The sequence below is a fragment of the Adiantum capillus-veneris genome, chromosome 16, assembly GCF_014529385.1.
Source record: "Adiantum capillus-veneris isolate H3 chromosome 16, ASM1452938v2, whole genome shotgun sequence".
NCBI classification, from domain to species: Eukaryota; Viridiplantae; Streptophyta; class Polypodiopsida; order Polypodiales; family Pteridaceae; genus Adiantum; species Adiantum capillus-veneris.
Window position 1 is genome coordinate 154,983,813 of NC_140946.1, and position 23,901 is coordinate 155,007,713.

General features: G+C 42.2%; 1 protein-coding gene across 2 annotated transcripts in view; it reads right to left on the reverse strand.

Moving 5' to 3' along the window:
- Nucleotides 1-2,121, reverse strand: part of LOC147440103 (autophagy-related protein 18h-like) — a 63,354-nt gene extending 61,233 nt beyond the window's left edge. Inside the window, exon 1 of one of the 2 annotated variants that reach the window (XM_086483864.1) lies at nt 1,304-2,121. In XM_086483864.1, the coding sequence (XP_086339990.1) occupies nt 1,304-1,483 (180 nt within the window). In that variant the 5' untranslated portion in view covers nt 1,484-2,121. The remainder of the gene's footprint in view (nt 1-1,303) is intronic. The other variant, XM_086483865.1, reaches the window with a different exon arrangement.
- Nucleotides 2,122-23,901: the final 21,780 nt, after the last annotated feature.

The window sequence follows — 23,901 nt, forward strand, 5'->3', positions numbered from 1 at the left end:
AAGTTTGATCTCCATTCACAAGATACAAGTCTTCGCTACTACGTTATGCATTATGTGGAATGCTTGTTGTGCTCATATACTGGGCTCACAGCCTTCCCCTACATCTATTACCTTCATTCCTATCTGGTGAAAGTTGTTGCAGACTCTTCGCAGCTAGTGGGATACATCAGCAAGCTCCTTCAGGGCAGTGGAGCGGCAAAGACACTCCTTTCTCACAATATGAGAACATTCCTCGGTATTTCTTATCATGAATTGGGCACACATTGCATAGCAGTATGCACCTCCATGGTGGTTCATATTGCACTCATTCTGTATGCCACCTTGATGTCCACACACCGCACTCCTCCAGTTTGTACTTCCTCTGGGAGATCAGCTTCTTTGAGCGTTCCCTAAAGGTCTCTTGTACACAGTATACAGCTCCTCTATGCTCTCAGAGAGAGAGAGAGAGAGAGAGAGAGAGAGAGAGAGAGAGAGAGGAATGATATTTCACAAAATAACTAGCGGCCAAAATTATTGAAGTTACCTGCCCCACAGTTATGCCTTCATGAGTTCTATAACAGTCTTTTACAAGTTGCCCATGTGCTTCACAAACTGTTTATGCAGGCCCTCATGCCACAATGGATCCAAGCCTGAAAATTTGTAAGCATAGGAAGCCCCTACATAGTTTTGATGCCGGCCTTCGGTATGCACAGCTAATAAAAAAAGCACTTTCGAAGTTGAAACACACGTATTGAACCATTGGTAGAAAATCACTTTCACCAGTTAAGTGCTTGACAGAAAGCACTTAGATCACTCGGATGAGCAGCATTATTAAAAAGACCACATGAAGAATCGAGAGTGGGATGATGGATGAGGGTGCTGTCTGCTGCCACCTGGTAGCCACAGGGTTCAGCGGTGTTAGATAATCTATCATAAACATGGGAATGCCTTGCCACTTAGAGATAAGGCAGGCCAGAACCACGAAGACTTTCTCAAAAGTTAAAACCTGCAGTCTCGAACAGACAATCTTACTTCCAGAGACACAATGACACTATTCTAGCTTCTTGTAGGCATATCCAACTGTGCAATGCAGTTTGCTATGATTTGTAGAAATTTGGCTTAAAGAAATTCAGTACACTGGCTTCTGCTATTGAACATTGTGCAAGCTTGAGTTGCATGCAACTTCTAGCTATGAACGTCATACTCTTTTATGGCATCCAACCGACCTTCCTGAATTATTAAGAATGTAGAGGGCAATATATATACTTTCAGAATGTAGTTACACAGCTTGAAACTTTTGAGACTTCCAAAAGGTGACAGCTACCTGTTCCCGTTGACGATCTTCTTCCACAGAGTTGATCGTTGATGCAACTGAAGAACTTACTGAACGCACACTAGAGGCTAAACTGCTGGCGCTGCGAAACATGGCTCGGAATGAACCTGGAATAAAGCCATTACTGCGGCCTGCTCTTGGTGAACAGGCTTGCAGATTGGCATCATTCATTATCCGCCACCCGTGTCCCAGTCCTTATATACCTCAGAGACACCCCAAAGTGGTTTTCTAGCCAAATTAATCACAACACTGCGCATACCCAAGCAGTTTCTCTGTCAATGCTGTCAAAAAGTCTCTGGTCAAGTAGCTAAAAAGCCTGGATGCCCATTGATCGCCCCACTTTTCAAGCTTCTGATTCTGATTCTGGCTTCAGGCCAGTACGTTAGTGCAATCAACAACTGCTTTTGCGCTCTCTGCTGATGTGGGTGGAATTTTGACAAGGATGCTTTAGAAAAGTATTTTTCTGGAATCACAGTAAACACGTATTGACGATCGAATCCGGTTACAAATATGCGCTCTGCTGTACCTCTTTCTGTACATGTAGAAAAGGAACTGTACATAAGAGGGCCAAAAGCAAGAGCAGCTCCACTGCTAATTAGGGTTTGCAACCAAAGACGCTAAGAAAGGAACGCGAAACTGTACAGGGAGGACGATTGCGACCGCTGTATATGAGGGTTGTGGCGAATCGAGAAGGAGACGCAGAGACGACGATGGTGATGAAGGAAACGTACTTCTGCGGGGCACCACCCGGTTTTCCGCTTCTTCCAAATTATACACAAGGCAATGTCAACTTTCCCGGTTCGATTTCTCGACCCGTCTGTCTCATCGAGTGGCGCCGGCCAAAGACAGCTAGCCTTCCGAGTGTTCGGGAAATTCATTTTCCTACACTATTTTTCTCAAATTTTGAGCACAAATTTTCCTTTTCCTATTGCTTTTAATCGGAGTTAGTGAATTTCTACGCAGCTCGATTGTAAGCGGACACACACTTTCCTCGAATAGTGCTTTCACAAAGATGGCATTGGACATCCCCCCGCCTGAGCTCTTGAAAGTAGATGCCATATTTTGGGCACCCACTTTTTTGCTTATAGCAGTGTGTAAACACGTTAAGAGTCCTTAACATCGTTCATGGTGCATACTATGCACTAGTTGTTACTTGGATTATGTGGTTGGGTCTCTTTTATTAAAGGGTTCTTATAATTTGGACGGGCCATATGAGAAAATATCACTTTTGGATGGCCTATGTTGCCACATTGCAAATAGCACTAAGAGCATCCTTTGGCTGTTAGAGTTATGTTCACCTTCCAAATGCTATTCCTCATGCTTAGATTTACAAGCTTCTCATCACACATGCATTGGCCCTTGGTTGTGGGTTGGCCACCCATACACCTATCGGACAGGGATCTCAAGCACATTTAGGGTTTGCATAGACACTTTGCCTGTCACTTACATGCTTCTCATCACACATGTATGGCCCTTGGTTGTGGGTTGGCCTAAATTTGTTAGACATGGATCTCAGACACATTTAGGGTTTGCACAGCACTTCGTCCATCTCAAGCTTGTTTTGGGAATTTTCATATCTTTAGAATGAGGGTTTTATTTTTTGTTGTGGTATTTGACAACAATATTTGCGCAATCTTGCCCTACCTCGCGGTATATATGGCCTCGGGGGCTCTCTATTTGTTGTCTTGTATCATTATAAGAGTTTTCCATATGGAGTTATTGGCCTCCCGAAGCATTTATCCATATTTCTCTCTTCTTTCTCATGCCATTGTCTCTTTCCTTTTCGTTTCCGTTGCACACTTCAACATGACATCAAAGCATCAGGTGCTCATGTGTTCGATCTGCCATCACCATCTCAAGAGGAGCTTGCTCTAGCGAGTGTTCATTCACGAGAAGATTGTTGCCCAGATTTACATTTTTGGGATGGTTGCCCTTGCCCCTTGTTGATCCTCTCAATATCAGCAATCTCCCTTGTCCCTACTCTGGCACTCGCTCCCCCACTTGATCACGTTCTATTCTAGCATTTTATGTTAGCATTTACTTCTACCCATTGTTAGCTTTTTTAACACAGCTTAGTCCAACATTATTTTTATGCCAAGTGATTATTATGACCTTGTGCTACATCTATTGGACAAGGATTTTTTTCCCCTAGCTGAATGCAAATTTTATGTTATTGCCTTCGCTCCAGGTTTGGGATTGGAGACTCCCCTCCTTGCAGCCTTTACCCACTTGGGTTTCATATATGCTCCTTTCCCAACTTCTTGCATCATGCGACCTTGCCATCCTCTCTTGATGGTTCATGTGTTTGTAGATGTAATTTGGTATTGCTCTCTACTTTTTTGTTTCATCACTTGTCTACTGTTGGAATTAGGGTTGCAGAGAAATGCACACAGCTTGGAGAAGACGAAGGAAGCTCAAGGCACACAATAGAGGGTGTGTTACTTAGTATGCAATGGAAGATAGATAGCCCTAGAGTGATGGGCGTATATACAATGCTCGGGGGGAAAAACCTCCTAAAGAGGGAAAAAATGCCCCAGCGGTCCTAGTGTGCTCACACACATCACTACCACATGTATATGGTAACAAATCCCCCCTGGATTGATGCGGTGAACGAGAGTTGGCACATGCGTAAAGGGAAGTGCCATGCCCTGAGGACATGATCAGTCCACAAAGGGGAGTCAGCCCAAAGCTTTGCGGAAAGCTTCAAGCTTCTCACGAGACAATGCCTTTGTGAAAAGATCTGCAAGGTTGTCCTGTGTTGGCACATAAGCCAAGCTGATCTCTCCTGCTGAGAGCCTCTCCCTGACATAGTGGTAATGCACCTCAATGTGCTTTGTGCGAGCATGAAAAACTGGGTTCCTCGCAACTGCCAATGTGCTCTGACTGTTAGTGTAGATAAAGTTGGCAGTGTCCTGTCCAACACCCAAATCAGCCATAAGGCATCTGAGCCATACACACTCAACCGTAGCTGTGAAGACTGCGTTGTACTCAGCCTCACAACTCGAAGTGGCCACAATAGGTTGCTCTTGCTCAACCACTTGTGGACACTCGCGTGTCAAAACAACTAGCCCAATCTCAGTCTGAAAAAGCGTGTAAGTCTGGTGGCAATGATCCCCCCTTGGGATAAAACAAGCCAAGATGTAAAGTGCCATTAAGGTAGCGGAAAATCCTCTTGACAGCCTGCCAATGCTTAGACCCTGGGCTATGCATAAATATGCTGACCTGTGAGACTGCAAACTGAATATCTGGCCTCATGTTGCATACATAAATGAGGCAGCCAACATCAGTTTGGTAAAGAGTGACATCAGCAGGATCTCCAGCATCATGTAGACTCGACTTCAAACCTGTTTCCATGGGAGTGGCAATAGGTTTGCAATCCTCAAGTCCAAACTTACATAGCAATGTCTCTATGTAACTTTTCTGACACAAGGCAATACCACCATCACACTACTTAAACTGTATACCAAAGTAATGATGCAGGAGCCCCAAATCTTTCATCTTGAAAGTGGCATTCAAATCAGCCTTAAATTCAGTAATATGTCTCTCATTTGGTCCAGTGATCAACAAATCATCGACATAAAGAACCACAATGAGAAGTACATCACCCTCACGCTTTACATACAATGTGCTTTCTATTGGACTATAACGAAAGCCTCGTTTGACCAAATGAGTGTCAGCTTTCTCATACCAAGCACGAGGAGATTGCTTCAACCCATACAAAGCCTTCTTACATCTGCACACTTTGTCCTCTTGTCCTTTTATGACAAAATCGCGAGGCTGCGTTATATAAACTTCCTCAAATATGTCACCATTCAAGAAAGCAGTAACAATGTCTGATTGATGTACATCCCAACCAAAATGAGCTGCCAATGCACATAGAAAACGCACAGTAGTCATACGACAGGTGGAAGCAAAAGTCTCTTCATAATCTATGCCTTTTTGATGTGCATAACCCTTTGCAACAAGTCAAGCCTTATGGCGATCGATCTCACCATCCTGCTTGCGTTTCAACTTGTAAACCCACTTCGTATCAATGGCCTTTTTTCCAGGAGGCAAATCACATAAAGTCCATGTGTCATTTTCTATAAGTGCATCATATTCTAATTGCATGGCAGCCATCCAATTTTCTGAATTCTGTGCTTCATCAAAAGACAGAGGCTCCTCAACATCATGTAAGCTAGACACAGCCAAAGCATAACAATCTGATGCATAAGATGCATGGCGAGAGCCTGAACAAGTACGACTAGACAAAGGTGCATCCAATTTACTATCACGTAAAGTGTGGACCAGCCATTTTGGCATACCTCTAGCCTGCTCATTTTCAGCCCTTTCCTCATCAAGTACATCAGGTACATCTGCATCAGTAATAGGCTGATCTAAAACATTTTCAGAAACCCCCATAGGTTGTATATTTGCCTCATTGGAACTTACATTCGTATTTCCACCACTGAAAAGAGGCAACAAAGTGTCATAAATGTCCTGTTACATTACTGTCTCTAGCACATGACAGCAAGGGCTGAACAGAATCTTCCACAAACACTACATCCCATGAAACCAAAATACTTTTTGTTTGCGGATGACACAACCTGTAACCTTTGCTTTCAGACTATAACCAACAAAAATACATTTGACAACCTTATCATCCAATTTTATGCGTTGTGTTTGTGGCACCAAAGCATATGCCAAACAGCCAAAAACACGCATGTGCTCAATAGAAGGCTTTCTATCATGCCATGCTTCATATGGAGTAATAGACTACAAAGCTTTCGTAGGACACCTGTTTAGTACATAAGTGGCATACATGATGGCCTCAAGCCAAAAAGAATGCGGAAAAGCTTGACTTTTGACCATACATCGTGCCATTTCCATAAGTGACCTGTTTTTTCTCTCAGCAACACCATTTTGCTGAGGTGTATAAGGCACTGTACATTGGTGTTTTATCCCACGACTAGCCAGAAATGCATTAAATTCATGAGACGTATACTCCCCCCCTTGATCGGAACGGAGGGTGCCCATAGTACATTTGGAGACATTTTTAGTCATAGCCAGAAATTGTTTGAAGCACATAAAAACTTCGGACTTTGCTTTAAGCGGAAATACCCATGCATGCCTGGAGTAATCATCAATGAAAGTCACGAAGTAAAGGTAATTGCCTAAGGATGGAGTTTTCATGGGCCCACAAACATCACTATGCACAAGCCGCAACCTGCATGTGGCCCGAACTGAACCATCCTTTGGAAACTTAGAATGCTGCATCTTACCCAAAATACAGCCTTCACAAACATGTTTGACAGGTGCTTTAAGAGGCGGCAAAGAAGCAACCATATCAGATTTCTGCAAACGCAGCAAACTGGCAAAATTCAGATGACCAAAACGTGCATGCCAAAGTTTTACAACAGCATTTGCAAAATTTTGTCCACACTTATCATACAAAATGACCTTATACAGCCCACGATACAAAAGGTCAGATGCAACAATTTCATCACCAAAACTGAGATCATGAATTGTACATCTGTCATCCACAAATTTGACTATAAGTCCAAGTCTAGCAAGTGTGGATACAAACAAAAGATTCTTCTTGATCCCAGGTACATAAAGTGCATGAACAAGTGTGAAGGAACTGCCATTTGGAGCAGTAAGCACGATCTTTCCAACTCCCTGAACCGGATAAGAGGCATTGTTGGCACAAGTGACTAAATTCCCATGAGGGACACACTTAAGAGAGGTAAACAATTCACGATGTGAAGTAATGTGCTTTGTAGCACCACTGTCAAAATACCACACATGTGAATCTGCAGCAACTTACAAGCATGCATCATGGACAATAGGATTGTAAGTGCACTCTGCGCTAAAAGCCCATTCTGCATCGACATCAGCATCACAGTCTCCTTTCACAGAAGACTCAACAATGGCTGCATTTGTAGTGGAACCAGCATTTGTAGTGGAGCCACCCTCTTTCTTCTTAGCCTCTTTGGCCTTCAACTTAGGACACTGCTTGATCAAGTGATCATTAGCTTTACAATAATGGCAACGCATCTTCTTTTTGCCCTTATCACCAGAATTTTCAGACGAAGTGCTGCGAGTAGAAGCATTAGGGACAGAAGTTTTGCCACTCGCAGCAGAACCATAAGAAGTGGCTGCATTGTTGTTACCACCCTTTCTTTGAGAAGCAATGAAAGCCTGTTCAACTGCACGCTGTCTAGTCCTATTTTTTTTGGAAAGTGACTCTTGCAACATCAATGTGCATAATGCATCAAATTTGACAACTTCTCGATTTCCTTGGGTCATGAGTCTCCAAGTACTAGCAAACGTCTAGTAAGAATCTGGTAAGGCATCAAGAACAGTCTGCACAAGGGAACTGTCTAAAATAACTTCGCCTGCATAAATAAGTTGCTCATTGATATCCTTGACACTAGCAAGGAAAGTGTCCATATCATCTTCGTCATGCATAATCTTCGACTCCAGCTCTTTACGTAGCAAAGCAATTTTAGCCTCATTGCGACTTGCATAAAGACCAGCCAATATATCCCAAGCTTGTTTTGCAGATTTTGCTGAACAGATGTGAGGAACAATGGTGCGCTTCACAGACAACGCAATTAATGCATGAGCCTATGCATCCTTTACATCCCAACGAGCTTGTTCTACCATAGGCAAAATAACTCTAATTATAGCAGCAATCCTTGCAACAAGACCTGCAACATCCTCAACATCGCCTACATCCTCAGAACCAGGACGTACATCAATGCCCTGCACAATATTCCAGACTCCCTTTGACACAAGAACATGTTGCATCATATAAGCCCACATAGGGTAGTTGTTCCCATCCAACCTGTCCTCAACAACAAACATCTTGAACACATCTGTGTTGTTGTAAGCCATGGTAAATGCTGCACCTGATGTAAAACTGCCCAAAAATAGGAGAAACGGAGCGGGAACAACACGTGCTATATAGCACAAACCGTAGAAGACTATGAGGTACCTGTTATGCAGAAAACGGCACTGACAAAAATTCTGCACAAAATGACGAAATAGCATGTGCAGTACTGCCTGTAGTGGAAACGGAGGCCGAAATGAGCCCGAATCAAAAATCTGAGCATACTGAGATCTACGAGATTTCCCAAAATTTATGTCGACCTGCGAACACTTGCCAAAGCTCACTGAAATCGGAGAAAGTAAGCAGGCGTGTGCTGGAGCAGCAACTAAGCCCGGGAGGATGCAACCTACTCTGATACCAATTGTTGGAATTAGGGTTGCAGAGAAACGCACACAGCTTGGAGAAGACGAAGGAAGCTCAAGGCGCAAAATAGAGAGTGTGTTACTTAGTATGCAATGGAAAGATAGATAGCCCTAGAGTGATGGGCGTATATACAATGCTCGGGGGAAAAAACCTCCTAAAGAGGGGAAAAATGCCCCGGCGGTCCTAGTGTGTTCACACACATCACTACCATATGTATATGGTAACATCTACAACATTTGGTCCTGGATTGCTGCTACCATACATGTTGTGCTACCAATCCCCTCATATTGGTGTGTTTTGGTGGGATAGCCAAGACCTTTTTCCTTGTGTACAACGTCTCAACTTTTTTTTTTGTTAGACCTCCAATTTGGCATTGGTTTTGGTTTTTCGATGCGATTTTCAGATTTTCATCAACCCTTGGTTTTTTGACAACTAGAGACATGAGATTTTTGGACTTTGATTGTAGCATAGTGGGTAGATCATTTTCCTCAATATTGTAGATATTCTCTCCAAATATGGTGTTGTTACACGCACTCATTTTTTGGATGTGGCTCGGTGTGACTACCACCTCTACTTTTCCATTAGTGATTTTTCTCCCTCTTCCTCAATTGCTATCTCTTCACTTGGGGTTGTCTCATCTAGCTCCTTAATCGGTTTTCTGTATTATAGACATGTGCTTACTCTTGGCACGTCAAACACTTATTTTAGACATGCTCCTCTTGACAACAATATCCTTTAGCATGTGAATGATTGCTCATTATTCTTCTACATATTGATTCCTCGTGGTTCTCTAGCCTTGCCTCTCTTTGGTGGAGCTTCTACCTTGCTTCTTCATGGGTTTATGGCTCCTACTGTACAATTTGGATGTACCTATGCAATCTTGTTTCGGTGAAGACCTCATGGATGATTCTAGGTTTGATGATGGATTCCCTTCCCATCTTGGTGCTAGCCTCTCCCATTGCGCTTGGTAAGGGGTCTACTCCAAGGCTATGCCTTCAACTGTAATTCTTCTTAATGCATGCCTTAGACCATTCCTTACCTTGCGTCATTGTAGTATTGTTCCAATGGGCTAGGTCTCCTATGTAGTGTGTATCTTTGGCGTGCATTGGCAGGATCTCTCATGGATATTTTGTCTTGTACCCGATGGTGGATGTGCCCATACAAATAGACATAGATAGGATCTCCTTTGGCTATTGTATCCAATTTTATTATCTCTTGGAAGTGGAGATCATTTTGCAGCTTATACTTCTTCAAGACAATTTTCATCCTCTTATTCTAGATATTTCTTGACTTGTGTGGAGAGCACGGTGCGTGCGAAGTGCGAGGAAGAAGAATAGCAAGCACAGAGCATTGGTGGAGCTCTTAGTGAGGATTAGAGTGCCTCACTACTCTTTATTGTTCTATGTGACCAAAAGAATAGATACAGTTAGTATGATCAATAAGATGGGTGGTTGACTAGTTGGCATGAACCCTAACAATCTCCCACTTGAGGGCCAACGTGTCCCAAGTGGCTATAGGTGTAATTATATACATTTGTAAAACCGTGAAGCAATCATGTGGCTTCACCCTACACACATAATCTCCGTACAATGTGCAAACCACTATGAGGGTAGGCTCTTGGTGAGAGCATTTGCACGGTTGTCATTCTCAACTTTCAAGTATACAAGAAGTGATCTTCTTGGCTCCTTTCATACCCTTGGGATTGCATGTACTGGTCAAACTTCACGTATCACTACCTTGATCCTTGTTTTATGCCATAAAATGCCTTACACAATCTACACACCAGTTCTACCCTCATAGGCTTCTCAGTTTTGACTTCAAAACCCTTTGGTTGTTTCATATAGATATCATCAGCAAGATCCCCATGAAGGAAAGTCATCTTCATGTCCATTTAGACAAGTTCCATGTCCTTAGTGGTTATTAGTCCAAGCACAAGATGCAATGTACTCATCTTGACCACTAGAGAAAAAATCTCATCAAAATCCACGCCTTTCTTTTGCTTAAAACCCTTAGCAACCAAACTAGCCTTGTACTTAGGCTCGGGATCCTCTCTCGTATACTTCTTCTTGTACACCCATTTGCAAGGCAAGACTTGTTTGCCCTCTGGAAGCTCTATCAATTCCCAAGTTTCATTTGCCATAATTGAGTTATACTCATTGCATACTCCCACTTCATGCTATCTTCCATCTCAATAGCCTCTTGGTAGCAGGTAGGCTCTCCGCAGCCAGTGACCAACAAATAGTCTAACCCTGGTAGAAAATGCTCAAGGGCACAAGAGACACGTGTAGATCTCCTCGCTACCTAAATGTTTTCTCTTTATGGAGAACTACTAGCAGTAGGTACATCGCTAGTAGACTAAGCTATTTGCATAAATGGACTTGAGACTATATCCTCAAATCTAACTTTGCAATACTCAATCTCTTTCACGGGTTGTTTGTGCATCTTTGATTTATTAAAATCACTTGTGAGTTGCGAATAACTCTCCAAGATTTTAGGTGCTAGAGGTGATAATCCATCTCTCCATTTGCACCATAGCCAATGCATTTGTGTGACTTGGGATCCAGCTTCTTTCTAAGCTCTCTTGGCACAAGTGAGAATGCCTCACACCCGAAAACACATAAGCTGTCATAATTAGGGTTCTTGCATATCCACATCTGGTAGAATCTTGTAGTTCAATGGTGTACTAGGCAGCCTATTGATTATATGCATTGTTGTCTCATAGCAGCCTCTCCCCAAAACTCTTGAGGTAAATTTGCCACAAATAGCATGGAAGTGACCCTTTCTTGAATAGTCATATTCTTACGCTCAACAACTCCATTTTTTAGCACGTGTGTACAGTGTAGTAAACTGCCTCCTAATGCCTTGTTTACTACAATAGTCCTTAACTCAGTGGAGACACATTCTCCCCCATTGTTAGTCTGCAAAGCCTTCAACTTCTTGCCTGATTGGTTCTCGACCATAGCTAGGAAATTCTGGAAGACATTAAAGACTTCGTCTTTCCTCTTCAAGAGGTAGACCCACACCTTTCGCGAGTAGAGTCAACTATGAAAGTCAAGAAATATAATTCCCCCCATAGAGACTTATATGACATAGGCCCACATAGATCATGATGAGCCAAATCTAGAGGATTTCCTAACTTTTGATCTAATGGTGAAGTGGTAATCCTAGTCTATTTTCCCTATATGCAATCTCACACAAACTAAAATGAAAATAGTTTAGCACAGGGATATATCAAGAACAATATAATCGCTTCATTCCCTTTTGACTCATACGACCAAGCTGGCTATGCCATAACTTAGTAGAAGGCAACTCGACTACATAGATTAGAGGTATCTTTCACAAAAGAGACATACAAGGAATATAAAGAGCCAGACTTTTGGCCTTATAGCATGACCAAGTTACCCTTTTAGATCATCCAGGAAGGTAGCTTGGCTACATAGATAGAGCTCTCTTTTATAGAAGAGACATACAAGGAATATACTGAGCTAGACTTTTGGCCTTTGACCAAGTTACCTTTTTTTATAATCTAGGAACCATTGACAAACACCATAGTGTATCCAAAGTAATCAAGTTGTCTTGTTGAAACCAAGCTTTTAGTTAGCTTTGGCACATGTCTAACACCTTGCAACACGAACTTAGTACCATTGTGCATACACAACTTCATATCTCCAATGCCACATATCTCAAGCTGATGACCCAGCTTAATTGAACCACGTGTAGAAGCAACTAGAGAACCACTGCTTCTGAGGAGTAATGTGAAAATTGGCACTTGATTTGATAACCAATTCTGCACATAGCATTTGTCAAGATCTAACAATGCGTCTGGACTCAAATCAAAAGTGAAGACTAGTACATTTGATGGGTGTGGCATGTCAAGAACAACAACAACAACACGTGGAGACTCAATGATATTGACCTCCTGTATCTTCACATTACTCTTAGGAGTTGCAGAACTTACAAAAAATTTCTTTACCCTTCTCTCTTTGCAACGAATGGAAATCCTTTTTCATGTGTCCTTTATTTTGACAATGGTAGCATTCAATGTGGTAGCTCTGATACCACTCGTGGAGTGCACGGTGTGTGAAGAGTGAGAGGAAGAAGAAGAGTAGAACTAGATTGTTGGTGGACCTCTAAGTGAGGATTAGAATACCTCATTACTCCTTATTGTTATATATGAACAAAAGAGTAGATAAGGTCAGTATGGTCAATAAGATGGATGTCCAACTAGTTGGCCTAAACTCTAACAACTTGAACTTGTTGTAGTTTTCTCGCCCTTTGTTCCAAGCGTTCCTCTTCAAGGGGGTCCCCATCTTGCCTTTTCTCCTAGGACTATAGTGGGTTTGTCTATCTTGGTGGTGATCATCACCAATGAGCTATTCGACACTTGTTTTTGGTCTCTTCCTCTTTAATTTTTTTTGAGTGACTTGTTTCATAGGTGGCCACTCCATCAACTTCCTTATGTGACTTGATCGGTGTCCTCTTAGCCTTGGTCATCATCACATTGGTGTTGTGCGGGTCATTTTTTTGTGGATTTGGTGCTCATTCCTTTGAGATATTCTTCTTCTCCAAGTTCGTCAGTATTCTGACATTTTCCTTTGTAGCTTCTCAATATTTGTTGTTGAGTGGGTGCTAGAGTTATGTTCACCTTCTAGATGCTTTTCCTCATGCCTATAGGCTTCTATTCATATGTGCATTGGCCCTTGGTTGTGGGTTGGCCACTTCTACACATGTTGGACATGGATCTCAGGCACATTTAGGGTTTGCACCAACACTCTACGTATCCCATGCCTTTTTTGGGCATTTAGGATGTGGATTTTATTTTTGGTTGTGGTATTTGATAGAGATATTTTCTCGACCTTGTGTTGGCACCAGATATGTGGTAAGCGTCTCCCTATCCTTTGTCTTGTATCATTATTAGAGTTTTCCATTTGGAGATATCGGGCTTGCCACCTTTAGTTCATATGTCGCTCTTCTCTCTCTTTCCTCTTGCCTTCCACTTCTCTCTCTATCTTGAGGGCATACATTTGAAATGTCATTATCTTCTGCTTGTAAGTTAAAAGAGTTGGATCATCGAGCTTTGCACTATGTGATGCCCCTCTCCATTTGAGAGGATGGTTGACCACCCTCCTAGGAAAAAAAGCGTTGATTTTGTAAATGATGCCCTATGTATCTATATTGTAAAATCATAGAAAGGATGTTATCAAGGGAGTGGGGGAATCTAAGGCCCTTGAGAGGGGAGAAACCTTCGCTCCAAGTTGAAGTACCCCAATCAAGCAAGGAATCACAACTCAACCATATCACATCTGAATCATGTACATTGCTCAGGTTGTTGAGTTGGCTCTAAAGCTCAAACCCACTATAGTGCTCATTTGTATTAAGCTCCTCAGCCCCTCCCCCCAAGACTTTCTAGACCAAAGTTGATTGGTTTGGAGGAGGTAAGGCATGAGCACAACCATGTCCCTGGTGGACATTGATGCACACCTCATTTGTGGGTGCTACTAACATGTAATAGCACCCTAAGAATTTTGAGATTACGGTGTTGTCCACCTCAAGCCTCAATTTTACTTCAAGTGATTTCATAAGGCAATTATAGAGTATGGCACTTAGATCCTTAAAATAGGTTTTATTGAGATGGGAATCGTGTCAAAACATAGACGATGGTGGTGGCGCCTTTTGGGGTTGTTCTACATTCATTGCTTCGTTTGGTGCAAACACTAAGACTTTCCCAGTTGGCTTTGGCACTTCTTACACAAGGTCTGCTTCCTTGGTATCCTTAGCTTGTTGGGCTTCTACAAGTATAGATTCCTTAGTCGTGTTTCCCTTGCCCCATAAAACTTTAGTTTCAACGTTTTTTAATCTTTAAGGGACTCTTGGGGGGTGGTTATTCAGGATCCCAAAGGAGAGAGAAGATATTTCATTCAAGCCATGATTACATGTTGAGCAAGCAGCCATGACGCTGAAAGCTATACTCTCTTGTGGTATGCTACTATGAGCAAGCAAAAAACAAGAGAGAGAGAGAGAGAGAGAGAGAGAGAGAGAGAGAGAGAGAGAGAGAGAGAGAGAGAGAAGGAGAGATGTCATCATAGTGTTTAATTGACCCTACATCAATTACACCACACACCCACGTGTGTATGTGTGTGATATAATATATATATATATATATATATATATATATATATATATATATATATATATATATATATATAGAGAGAGAGAGAGAGAGAGAGAGAGAGAGAGAGAGAGAGAGAGAATACACAATATTATATTTACTCCACATCCGCTACATTTGTTTGTATCTCCTTTCACATGACACAGGAAAGATTTCCAATCATAGAAAGAGCACAACACAAGAAATCCCGAGAAAATTCCTTGATTTTGAATTAGACAGGCATATGGCCCAAAGCATATAACCACTCCCTTTTGCAGCATTGAAGTCCTCAACCCTTTGAATACTTTCAACAACAATGTGCTCTTAGCACATCTCAATAAAATGTCGAGTGAAAAAAATGCAGCATTCACAAGCATGAGAATGTAATAACATGATAGACGGAAAGGGGATAATCCAAATTAAGTGGCCGAACAAAACTCTACCATACTTGAATAGCAAATAGTTTAAGCATATGTTAGAAATGTGCTCATCTCTCTTAAACACAACAACATGTCTATCCATAAAGCGGGTTGCTAGTCCAAGAGTATATGTGCTAGCAAAAAGATCAACAACAACATATTGAGGACAAGTAACTAATGCAATCGTGTAATTCACAAGTCCTTTCCCTCTTTGATAACCACCCCTTTATGGTTTTCCTTTCTTCCCAACTAGATCTTCTTCTGGAACCACCCTAAAGTAGGGATTGCAATCTTTTATGGCTAAAAATACATAGAAAATTTAACAAGAAACAATTGAGGTCCACCCACATGTCAACAGTGAGGTCATGTCCAACCTAAAGGTCCTCACCAAGGTTCAACTATGATAGTTGATCACAATGTAGCCAAAAGGAGCTACATGATATTGAGCATACAAAAGCAACATAACTAAGCATGCAAACTATTCAAGATTAAGCCTCTTGCTAAGTACTTTTGCTTCCCTATTCTGAAACAATACATTAGGTGATTTTACCTATGTGACAATTGGTCCCAATTTCTTACCTATAGATGGCGTGCATCAAACCATCTCCCTGTGGTGAACGCTATGTCATCTATAGGAGTGGGGACATGGAGCACAAATGGAAAGCATAGATAGGGTGTGTAGAGCACACCATAGGTGCCTATTGAACCTATGCTAGAGAGCTCCAAGTCCTTGGAGAGCTCTTCATGAGAAGCCTTAAGAGAGGCTAGGATGACTTCATTTTAGTGAATAAAAAAACCTTTCTACTTTGCAGCATGCTCGACCTCACCCCCTCACACATTGTGTTCAAACATACAAAGAACCCCATGTCACTCAAGCACAAGTATGCAAACTCAAATGTTTCATCGTACATGTTGTCCCCAATCTTGTTCCAAATGGGTACCCTATTGGAATAACACCCTTCTATTGTTAGGTTTGAGGGGAAGTATGCAAACTGAGGCCCATGCACAAGTTTGAATGTTGCCCTTTGTTATTCCCTCGGCTGCAAACAACATCGAGGACCTCTAGCACCTCTAGCTCCATAGCCTCTACATCCTTGGGTTTTCAAACAGCCATAGCCAACTCATTTGCATGCATTTCCTGTGCAAAACAATTATGCATCTTGTACAACCACTATAGTACAGTGTTTACTTCTAACCATCTAAAGTTTCAATCGAATGAATGTGGAAGTTGACCTAGCTATAGATGGTAGATATTGTAGACCTTAATAGGCCTTAGGATAAGTGGATGTGAAAAGGCAACGTGAGTTTCAAATTCTATATAAGGAGTCATTCTCCTAAATTGCGTATGTAACTAAATCTCTAGAATATGACGTGAGTGTCTTGTGCCACAATTGCTGTGTGTTTCTTTGTGATATGAGAGCATGTATTGTTCGTAATGAGAGAGAGGTAAGTATTCAAGATGTGTGTGTATTTTGATGGCTTAAAGGTTAGTTGTTGTCTTTATTGTGCATGTATCTAGCACTTGTGCCAAGATACACATTGGCAATCCTGCGGGTTCGAACCTTGAAGTTAGGTAATTATCATTGTGATATGTGTGTGATGTATTGGTGTATGTACGTTTGACAAGGATGAAATGAGAAGAACATCAAGGGTATACTTCACTAGACAAAAGACCACTTTGCAAGGGGAGCAAGTGTTAGTGGAGGGTCCAATTCTCCAAAAGTGGGGAATTTACAAGAAAGTGTTAGTGGAGGGTCCAATTTTTCAAAAGTGGGGAATTTACAAGTAATTGTTAGTGGAGGGTCCAATTATCTAGAAGAGGTGAATTTACAAGCCGACACATTTCACTATGATGAGGTTGAAGGAATGTCAAGATCAAATTCAAATTATGAAGAAACATTTACAAAAGGAGACAGTAGAATAGATCCATCAACACTGAATAAACAAAGCCGAGGACCTAGTTCCACCAGTTCAAGAGGAGGAACATGCTACAACATCCAATCAAGAGAAGAATGTGGTAAGTTGTTAACCCTCACGCACATTCCTATCACCTAAGACGGACGCCGTATTATTTATTTGGTAGAGTCAGGTACCGCGCTTGTCGGTCCAATAGGAAAGGGGTAAGAGAGATCGCCGATCAGAGGCGCACTCTAACTGGAACATTCGAGGGATTAGTTGGCTAAGCATGGGCGCCCAAGTGTCAATGGGGTGAGCTCATATAAAAGTCAACTAAACCTAAAATTCACTCATTCTCTCATTTGTGCAATTGAAGAGTGCTCTTGCTCCATCTCCATCTCCATCTCCTTCTTCTTCATCTCCTTGTGTGTGTGTGTATGCGTGTGTGTGTGTGTGTGTGTGTGTGTGTGTGTGTGTGTGTGAGAGAGAGAGAGAGAGAGAGAGAGAGAGAGAGAGAGAGAGAGAGAGAGAGAGAGAGAGAACGATCAAGCATTGCGGCGGCACGACGGCGACGAAGCGGTTGAGCGCGGCGCAACGACGGCTCCTTCTTCTTTGCGGCGAGGAATCCTCCATGATAGCAAGCGTAAAGCGGTGAGTGACACACCATCGCCATCTTTGAGCTTACTAGTTTAATCTTGTTGTGTGCTTGGAGCCATTTGTGGCTTGCACACAGTGTATCGGCAAGTTCCTTGCATTGACACGTGCGACATACGCACACTTTTTTGGCACCGTTGCCGGGGAATGCCATACACTAAGCTTGAATGGCACTCTGTAATTCTTTTGTGGTGCAATTTTAATTGTAGAAAAGGTAGGGAAGGAAGGTGTGTGTGTTGAGAAGAAGGATTTTGTTTTTGCTACTGTGTATTTCTTTGTTAATGAAGTTTTCAAAGGTACTGTGTTTTCTCTCTGTGAAAAGGTGTTAGTATTAAGGTTGTAAGTTATGTGTAATGTAAAGTACAATAAGTAGGAAGTAGATCTGTTAGAGCTAATGAAGTGTGTTAGTGTGTAACAGTAGGTGTATTAGTTGTAAGTAGGTAGGTAGAGTGTGTGTGCTTGCGCGCAGGCCGCGACGACCTTATCCCCAAATTAAAAAAATAAAAAATAAAAAAATTTAAAGGTAGGACCGGGATCGAGAATATCTCCCAGACCCAAGTCCATACCCAAGCCCAAGCTCACGCTCAGGATCAGGCCTCAGTCGCCCTTTAAAATTACGTATTTTAGCTTCACATGTAGCTAAAAATCGACTTTTTTGAGGACCAACGGAGCTTCAGGTGACTGAACGTTGTGCTATAAGGCATACCGCGACCCTCTGAGTGATATGCTCATTTTAAGCTATCACACACTTTAATAAAAAAACCGATCATTAAAAAACATAAAAAAAGAGTGAAAACGGACGCGTAAAAAAGTAAACGGTTAACCTTTGAGGTTATTCGCCGACGCTTGTAGGGTGCCAAAGGCACATGCATCTGCGCGCTGGTCGTGTGCTAGAGACGGAGCAACTAGAGAGAATTTTGACTTGCGCGAGTTCTCAATATCCACCTACCTTAGAAATTCTCTAACCCTAAAACACTAACCCTAAACCAAGACCCGAACATAGCGGCTAGTGACTCTTCCTTTGACTACGATGTCATGGAGGGTTTTCCAATGCCTAATCTCGATATCTCAAGCCAAGACATGCATGCCATGGGCCCACGGTCTGGGCCGAGCGTGCTTAGCCTCTTGTAGGAAACCTTTGATAGAGCCACTCGCTCCGAGCATGAAGCTAATGATGTAAATGAGGGGGGTGGGGAAGTAAATTCTCCATTCATGACCAACATAGACCCTATGCCCTTAGAGAATGTGCACGTGAATACTTCATTTACTGCACCTCCTGACTCTTCAGAGCTATTCCCCTCCGAGGTTATATTACTCGATGGTAGAAGCCTTGCCGAAGTGCAAGAGGTTGAGCGATATATCATTGCGGCTAGGGAAAAGGAAGTCGAGAGCTTACGCAAGGCGGAGCAACGAAGAGAGTTAAAAGAGAAAGCTCCTATGTCAATATCTTTGCTAGGAGAGCAATTGAGTGCTCCTGACTTAGCAACCGCTAAGGGCCAACCCCTAGAAAGCAACATTGCATCTAGCTCAAAGGACACCCCCAACACCTCAATTCTAGATGGAGCGTTCTTAAATGAGAACTGGGACTACGAGCTACAAACAAAAACTCTAACCGACCTATACACAGGTCACACCTAGCACGTGGGTTGGTTAGATGTCCTACAATCCACAATGGGTGCTACTTGTGTGGAGGATCAACAACAAAGAGTTTGTGAGATCATCCATAGGGTCATTGAATTAGAGAGATAGAACAAGGGGATCAACATGCCTTCAACGGGCCTCATGAGATTCTTGGATACAGGAAAGGCTAAACAACCGACCTTATCGCAAATGGAGACTCCCTCCGTAAGTCCGATGGATCCCCCATATGTTGTTTCGCCAGGGGTCTCAGTGCAATCTGAGCCTACAAGTGATAGCTTTACTTTTCCAAGTCTGGCTCATCTTTCTCTTCATGACACCACGGCTACCATGCCTACTCTAATAATGGGCATGCCAAGAAACACGCCATGGACCTCATTTGTTAGTAAAGCACCACTACATGGTAGTTCAATGCCTGCAACAATACCTACAAGTGTACCAATCGTATGCACCTATGGGTCATCGCACTCATGTAGTTCCTACCCCTCCCATTGTTTCAACTACCTATGCTCCACAACCACAACACCCAAGCTCTTACTTCCATGGGACTATACCGGTTAGCATTAGCATGTCACATACGACGTCTGCTATGCCTAGGGCCACACATATGAACTTTGGGCCACCACATGGCACAACATCGTATCCAACGTGGAACCCAAGGGCTTCCTATGCGCCAAGCCCAATGCCAATACTTACTCCACATGTAGTCTCTGGAGCGCCTTCACCCACGGTGCCTGCTCACTTAGGTGACTTGGCAACATTTGCTCAAGCTATTGGTCGATCTATTGCTGAGAATATGCATAAGACGCCTGATAGAAAGCCTAGAAGTAAGGCAATACAAATAGCCAAGCTCACACAAAAATTTAGTGGAGACGGGGATGTGAGAAAGCATATCGAAGTGTTTGAACAAATATGCGATTGTCTAGGAGAACACAATGACCTGCATAAGAGTAATGCTTTAAGCCTAACCTTAAGTGGGAAGGTAGGGGATTGGTATAGAACCCTAAGGGTGGAAGAAAAAACAATTTACCCTACTCTCAGGAGACAATTCTTAAAAGAATACATACGAGAGGGAGTGCTTTGGGGTGTAGCCTCTCAGCTCCAGAAAGCCCAGCGAGAGGAAGGAGAGTTGGTGAGAGACTTTATTAGTCCCTTGAAGCATTTGAATTCTCGTTGTAATCCGAATGAGCGCTTCAATAATAATCAATTGCTTGATAGATTCATTAGGGGATTACGACAGGAGGATATCTACAATGGCCTAGTCATTAGAGGTATCACCACTTGGGAAGCAGTCACCGCCAATGCCATCCAATTGGAGGATAATTTAATGATTCAAGGAGAAAGAGTGTCTGTTGAGCCTAAATCTATTAGCTCGCAAGCATCAGGGCATCAGCCAATGACCCTAAAGCCTATTGCTAAGGAGCCAAAGATATCTGAGATGACTTTAGCAGATCTCGCCAAGGCTATTCAAGAGAGTCTTAGAGACAATCGTGCTCCGCAAAACAATCATATGTATCCAAGAAGGGAGCAACAATGGTGCTCAATATGCTATGGACCGCATAGTACCAGTGAATGCCCTACTTTTAGAGTAAAATTCAATGGGAACTCTAATGCCTGTGGGAGGTATGGTCATCAAGCTAAGAATTGCATAATATTTAAGCGCGCGATGGCCAATAGATCAACCTTAGCATGGACAGACACACCTCGAGTGTCTGCATTAATGCCGGCCCCACCTCTTGAACAAACAGCACAACACATGGTCCCTAGGGCCCAAAATGTTGTTCAAACAACTTCCTTGCCACCTCCAATGCTAGGACCGCAACAACCACATCTGAGAATCACTTCTGTGAATCAAGTGGGTTGTGAGTCATCTATTGCTTGTTTGGAAGGCTGTGAGGAAGATATAGATCCTAATATTGCCTATGGGATGGATGTGCTTGAAGAAAGTCCACAATACTACATGGAGGACTATTGGGGACAACTCAAACTTGTATATCAAGTAGCTGCTCTTGTTGCAAGAGGCCAAAATATCAATTACATTGCTAAGAGACCACCTCTTCAATGCTATGAGTGTGAAGGTCCACATCGTGTAGCCGAGTGTCCTTATAGGCTACAAAAGAACGCCACACTAATGCAAACCAATCAAGCGAGCACGCCTACAATGCCGACACTCATGTGTAATCGATGTGGCATAGATCATTTGATTGCCCATTTGACTGGAGCAATTGGTTTCAAAGGGTGACAAGCACATTTCAAACGATATGATCTACCCAAGGAAGGGGGGAGTGTTTGTTGACAGTCATCATTCACTCACTCCCCTCTCAACCTTCCTCCCTAACCTCTCAATCTCCCAATCTTAGGGAATGTATATATAAAGCCTTATACTCACAAAAAAAACAAAAATAATAAAGAGCAAGAGCAATTAGCAAACGAGTATGCACAATAAAAGTCAAAACATTGACCCACAGCTACACACTCACATCCGGTACACTGAAACAGAAACCTATGTCATAAAACACCTTTGATCCTCATCACTCAAGTGATTGAGGGTAGGTAGGATTCGTACAATAGTAGTGTTTCTGTTTTAGAGTTTAGTGATTAGTAAAGTTCTTTCTTCCCACTGATGTGCCTCTTAGAGGTATTCTTTGTCTTTCCTAGTGTGTACATGAACGTGTTGCTATGGTTAGGATTTGGACCTTCATGGAATCTTTATCTCGAGTCACTCTTCAAATCAAGCGTGATCATCAACACAAACATGTGTTTCTTGTCCATTAGCATGGCCCCTTAAATTTTTTGCATCTATGTTTGTCTGCTTTAATTGTGATTGGTAGCATAATATCCAGCACATTTGCTTAGTATAGAACATTAAATTCAATGTAATTTTTTTGTCATAATCACTTGTCTAGGTTTAAAAATCAAGCAATCCGATTAAGCTAGTTTGACCAAGCTAGGCGTTAGCGATCTTCTCTTAATACCATGGGAAATACCTTCCTAATTATCAATGGTTACTTAGGTTCTTAATCCGATTTAGGCAGCATTGTGTGAAATGTACTAGGGCTTTCTAGTGGGCTTAGTCCCTATTGACCTTTAGCTTAAGTATTATAAAGGGAGTTTACTAGTGTGATGAGCTTGGGGAGGGTAACAGTGTTATATGACCCCCCAAAGTTACAAAATTAAAATGCTGAAAACGAACAAACAATGTAAAATCTTAAGCTGGAAGAGAAATCTCAGCTTGATTGGGTACTTCACTCACATGTATCGCCTATGGTACTAGAGCCCTAGAGGTTCCCAGTGTGGGCGCTTTTCCTTGAAAAGCAAAAAACGCAAGGCATCCAAAATAAGCACACACATCAAAATTGAATCAATGTGAAAAGACTTTGGGGGGTCAAAGAAAAGGAAATAAGTTAGGCGATGATTTCATGAGCAATTTCTTTTATCGTATCTTAACTACAAGGTCTTCTAGGTATAGCCTCTAGTCAGCCCTCGGACATGAAATACTTGGCTCTCGCGATTAAACAATTTAATTGACCAGAGAAAATTGAGAAGCTTGCCCAATGGTATTAATAGTCGATCTTTAGTGTCTTTTGATCGTTAAATTAGTGACCGCAGACTTGTTTAATTTTTTACCTTTACAACTGTTTAGTTTAATTATATTGCAATTTAATGTTTATTGCTGACAAATGGTTTAAAATTCTATTATCAATCGAATTATCTGCCTACAACTGCATATGCTTTTTAATTGTATATGAGAATGCAATTACTGTGCCAATGTTGTTTGATTTTGCAGTGACTGAAGAAGGCTAAGGACATTCATCTCAAGTTGCTTGCATTGACACGTGCAACATACGTGCACATAAGTCCCTTGTCATCTCAAGCAATTTTGGGAACATTATTACTATTAAGGGCAAGAAGGAGGTTGCAATTTAATCCTCTAAGTGTAAGGCATAAAAGACCAGTAGAGATGCAAGGAAAGCCAACACCCATCAACCAACCCTATGGTTAAGGCAACAAAATTCAAAGGGAAACCCAAAGAGGGTCCTGACTACCATGTGGCTCAGTTCCAAACTTTTACAAACGGAGGTGCAGAGAGCCCTGCAAAATATACCGATAGCACACAGTCACGACGATAAAATCAGCATACCTGCACAATTGCGTATGCATAGAATCCATAGAAAGTCTGACATGAGAGAGCCACTGAAAGCGCGCACGCGCACGAGAGAGAGAGAGAGAGAGAGAGAGAGAGAGAGAGAGAGAGAGAGAGAGAGAGAGAGAGAGAGAGAGAGAGAGAGAGAGAGAACATGTGTGGATGCACCTCTTGGAGTGGAGTGCTACAATGGCACGTCGAGAGATAAGAGAGGAGGGAAGAGAAGAATAGACACAGACACTGGGTGCAATCTCCCCCTATCCAAGAGTGAGTATTTTCCTCTTGCATGCATTTATTTATAGATTTCTTGAATGCTCAAAGTGAATACATGCTGGCCGGCCAGACATAAATGGCCATAGCCCATAAGAGCACTTAAATAATGAAATGTCCATAAATATGATATCCTTTCGCATAACCCTTAGCTTTTTCCACCTGTCACCTACAATAAATGCA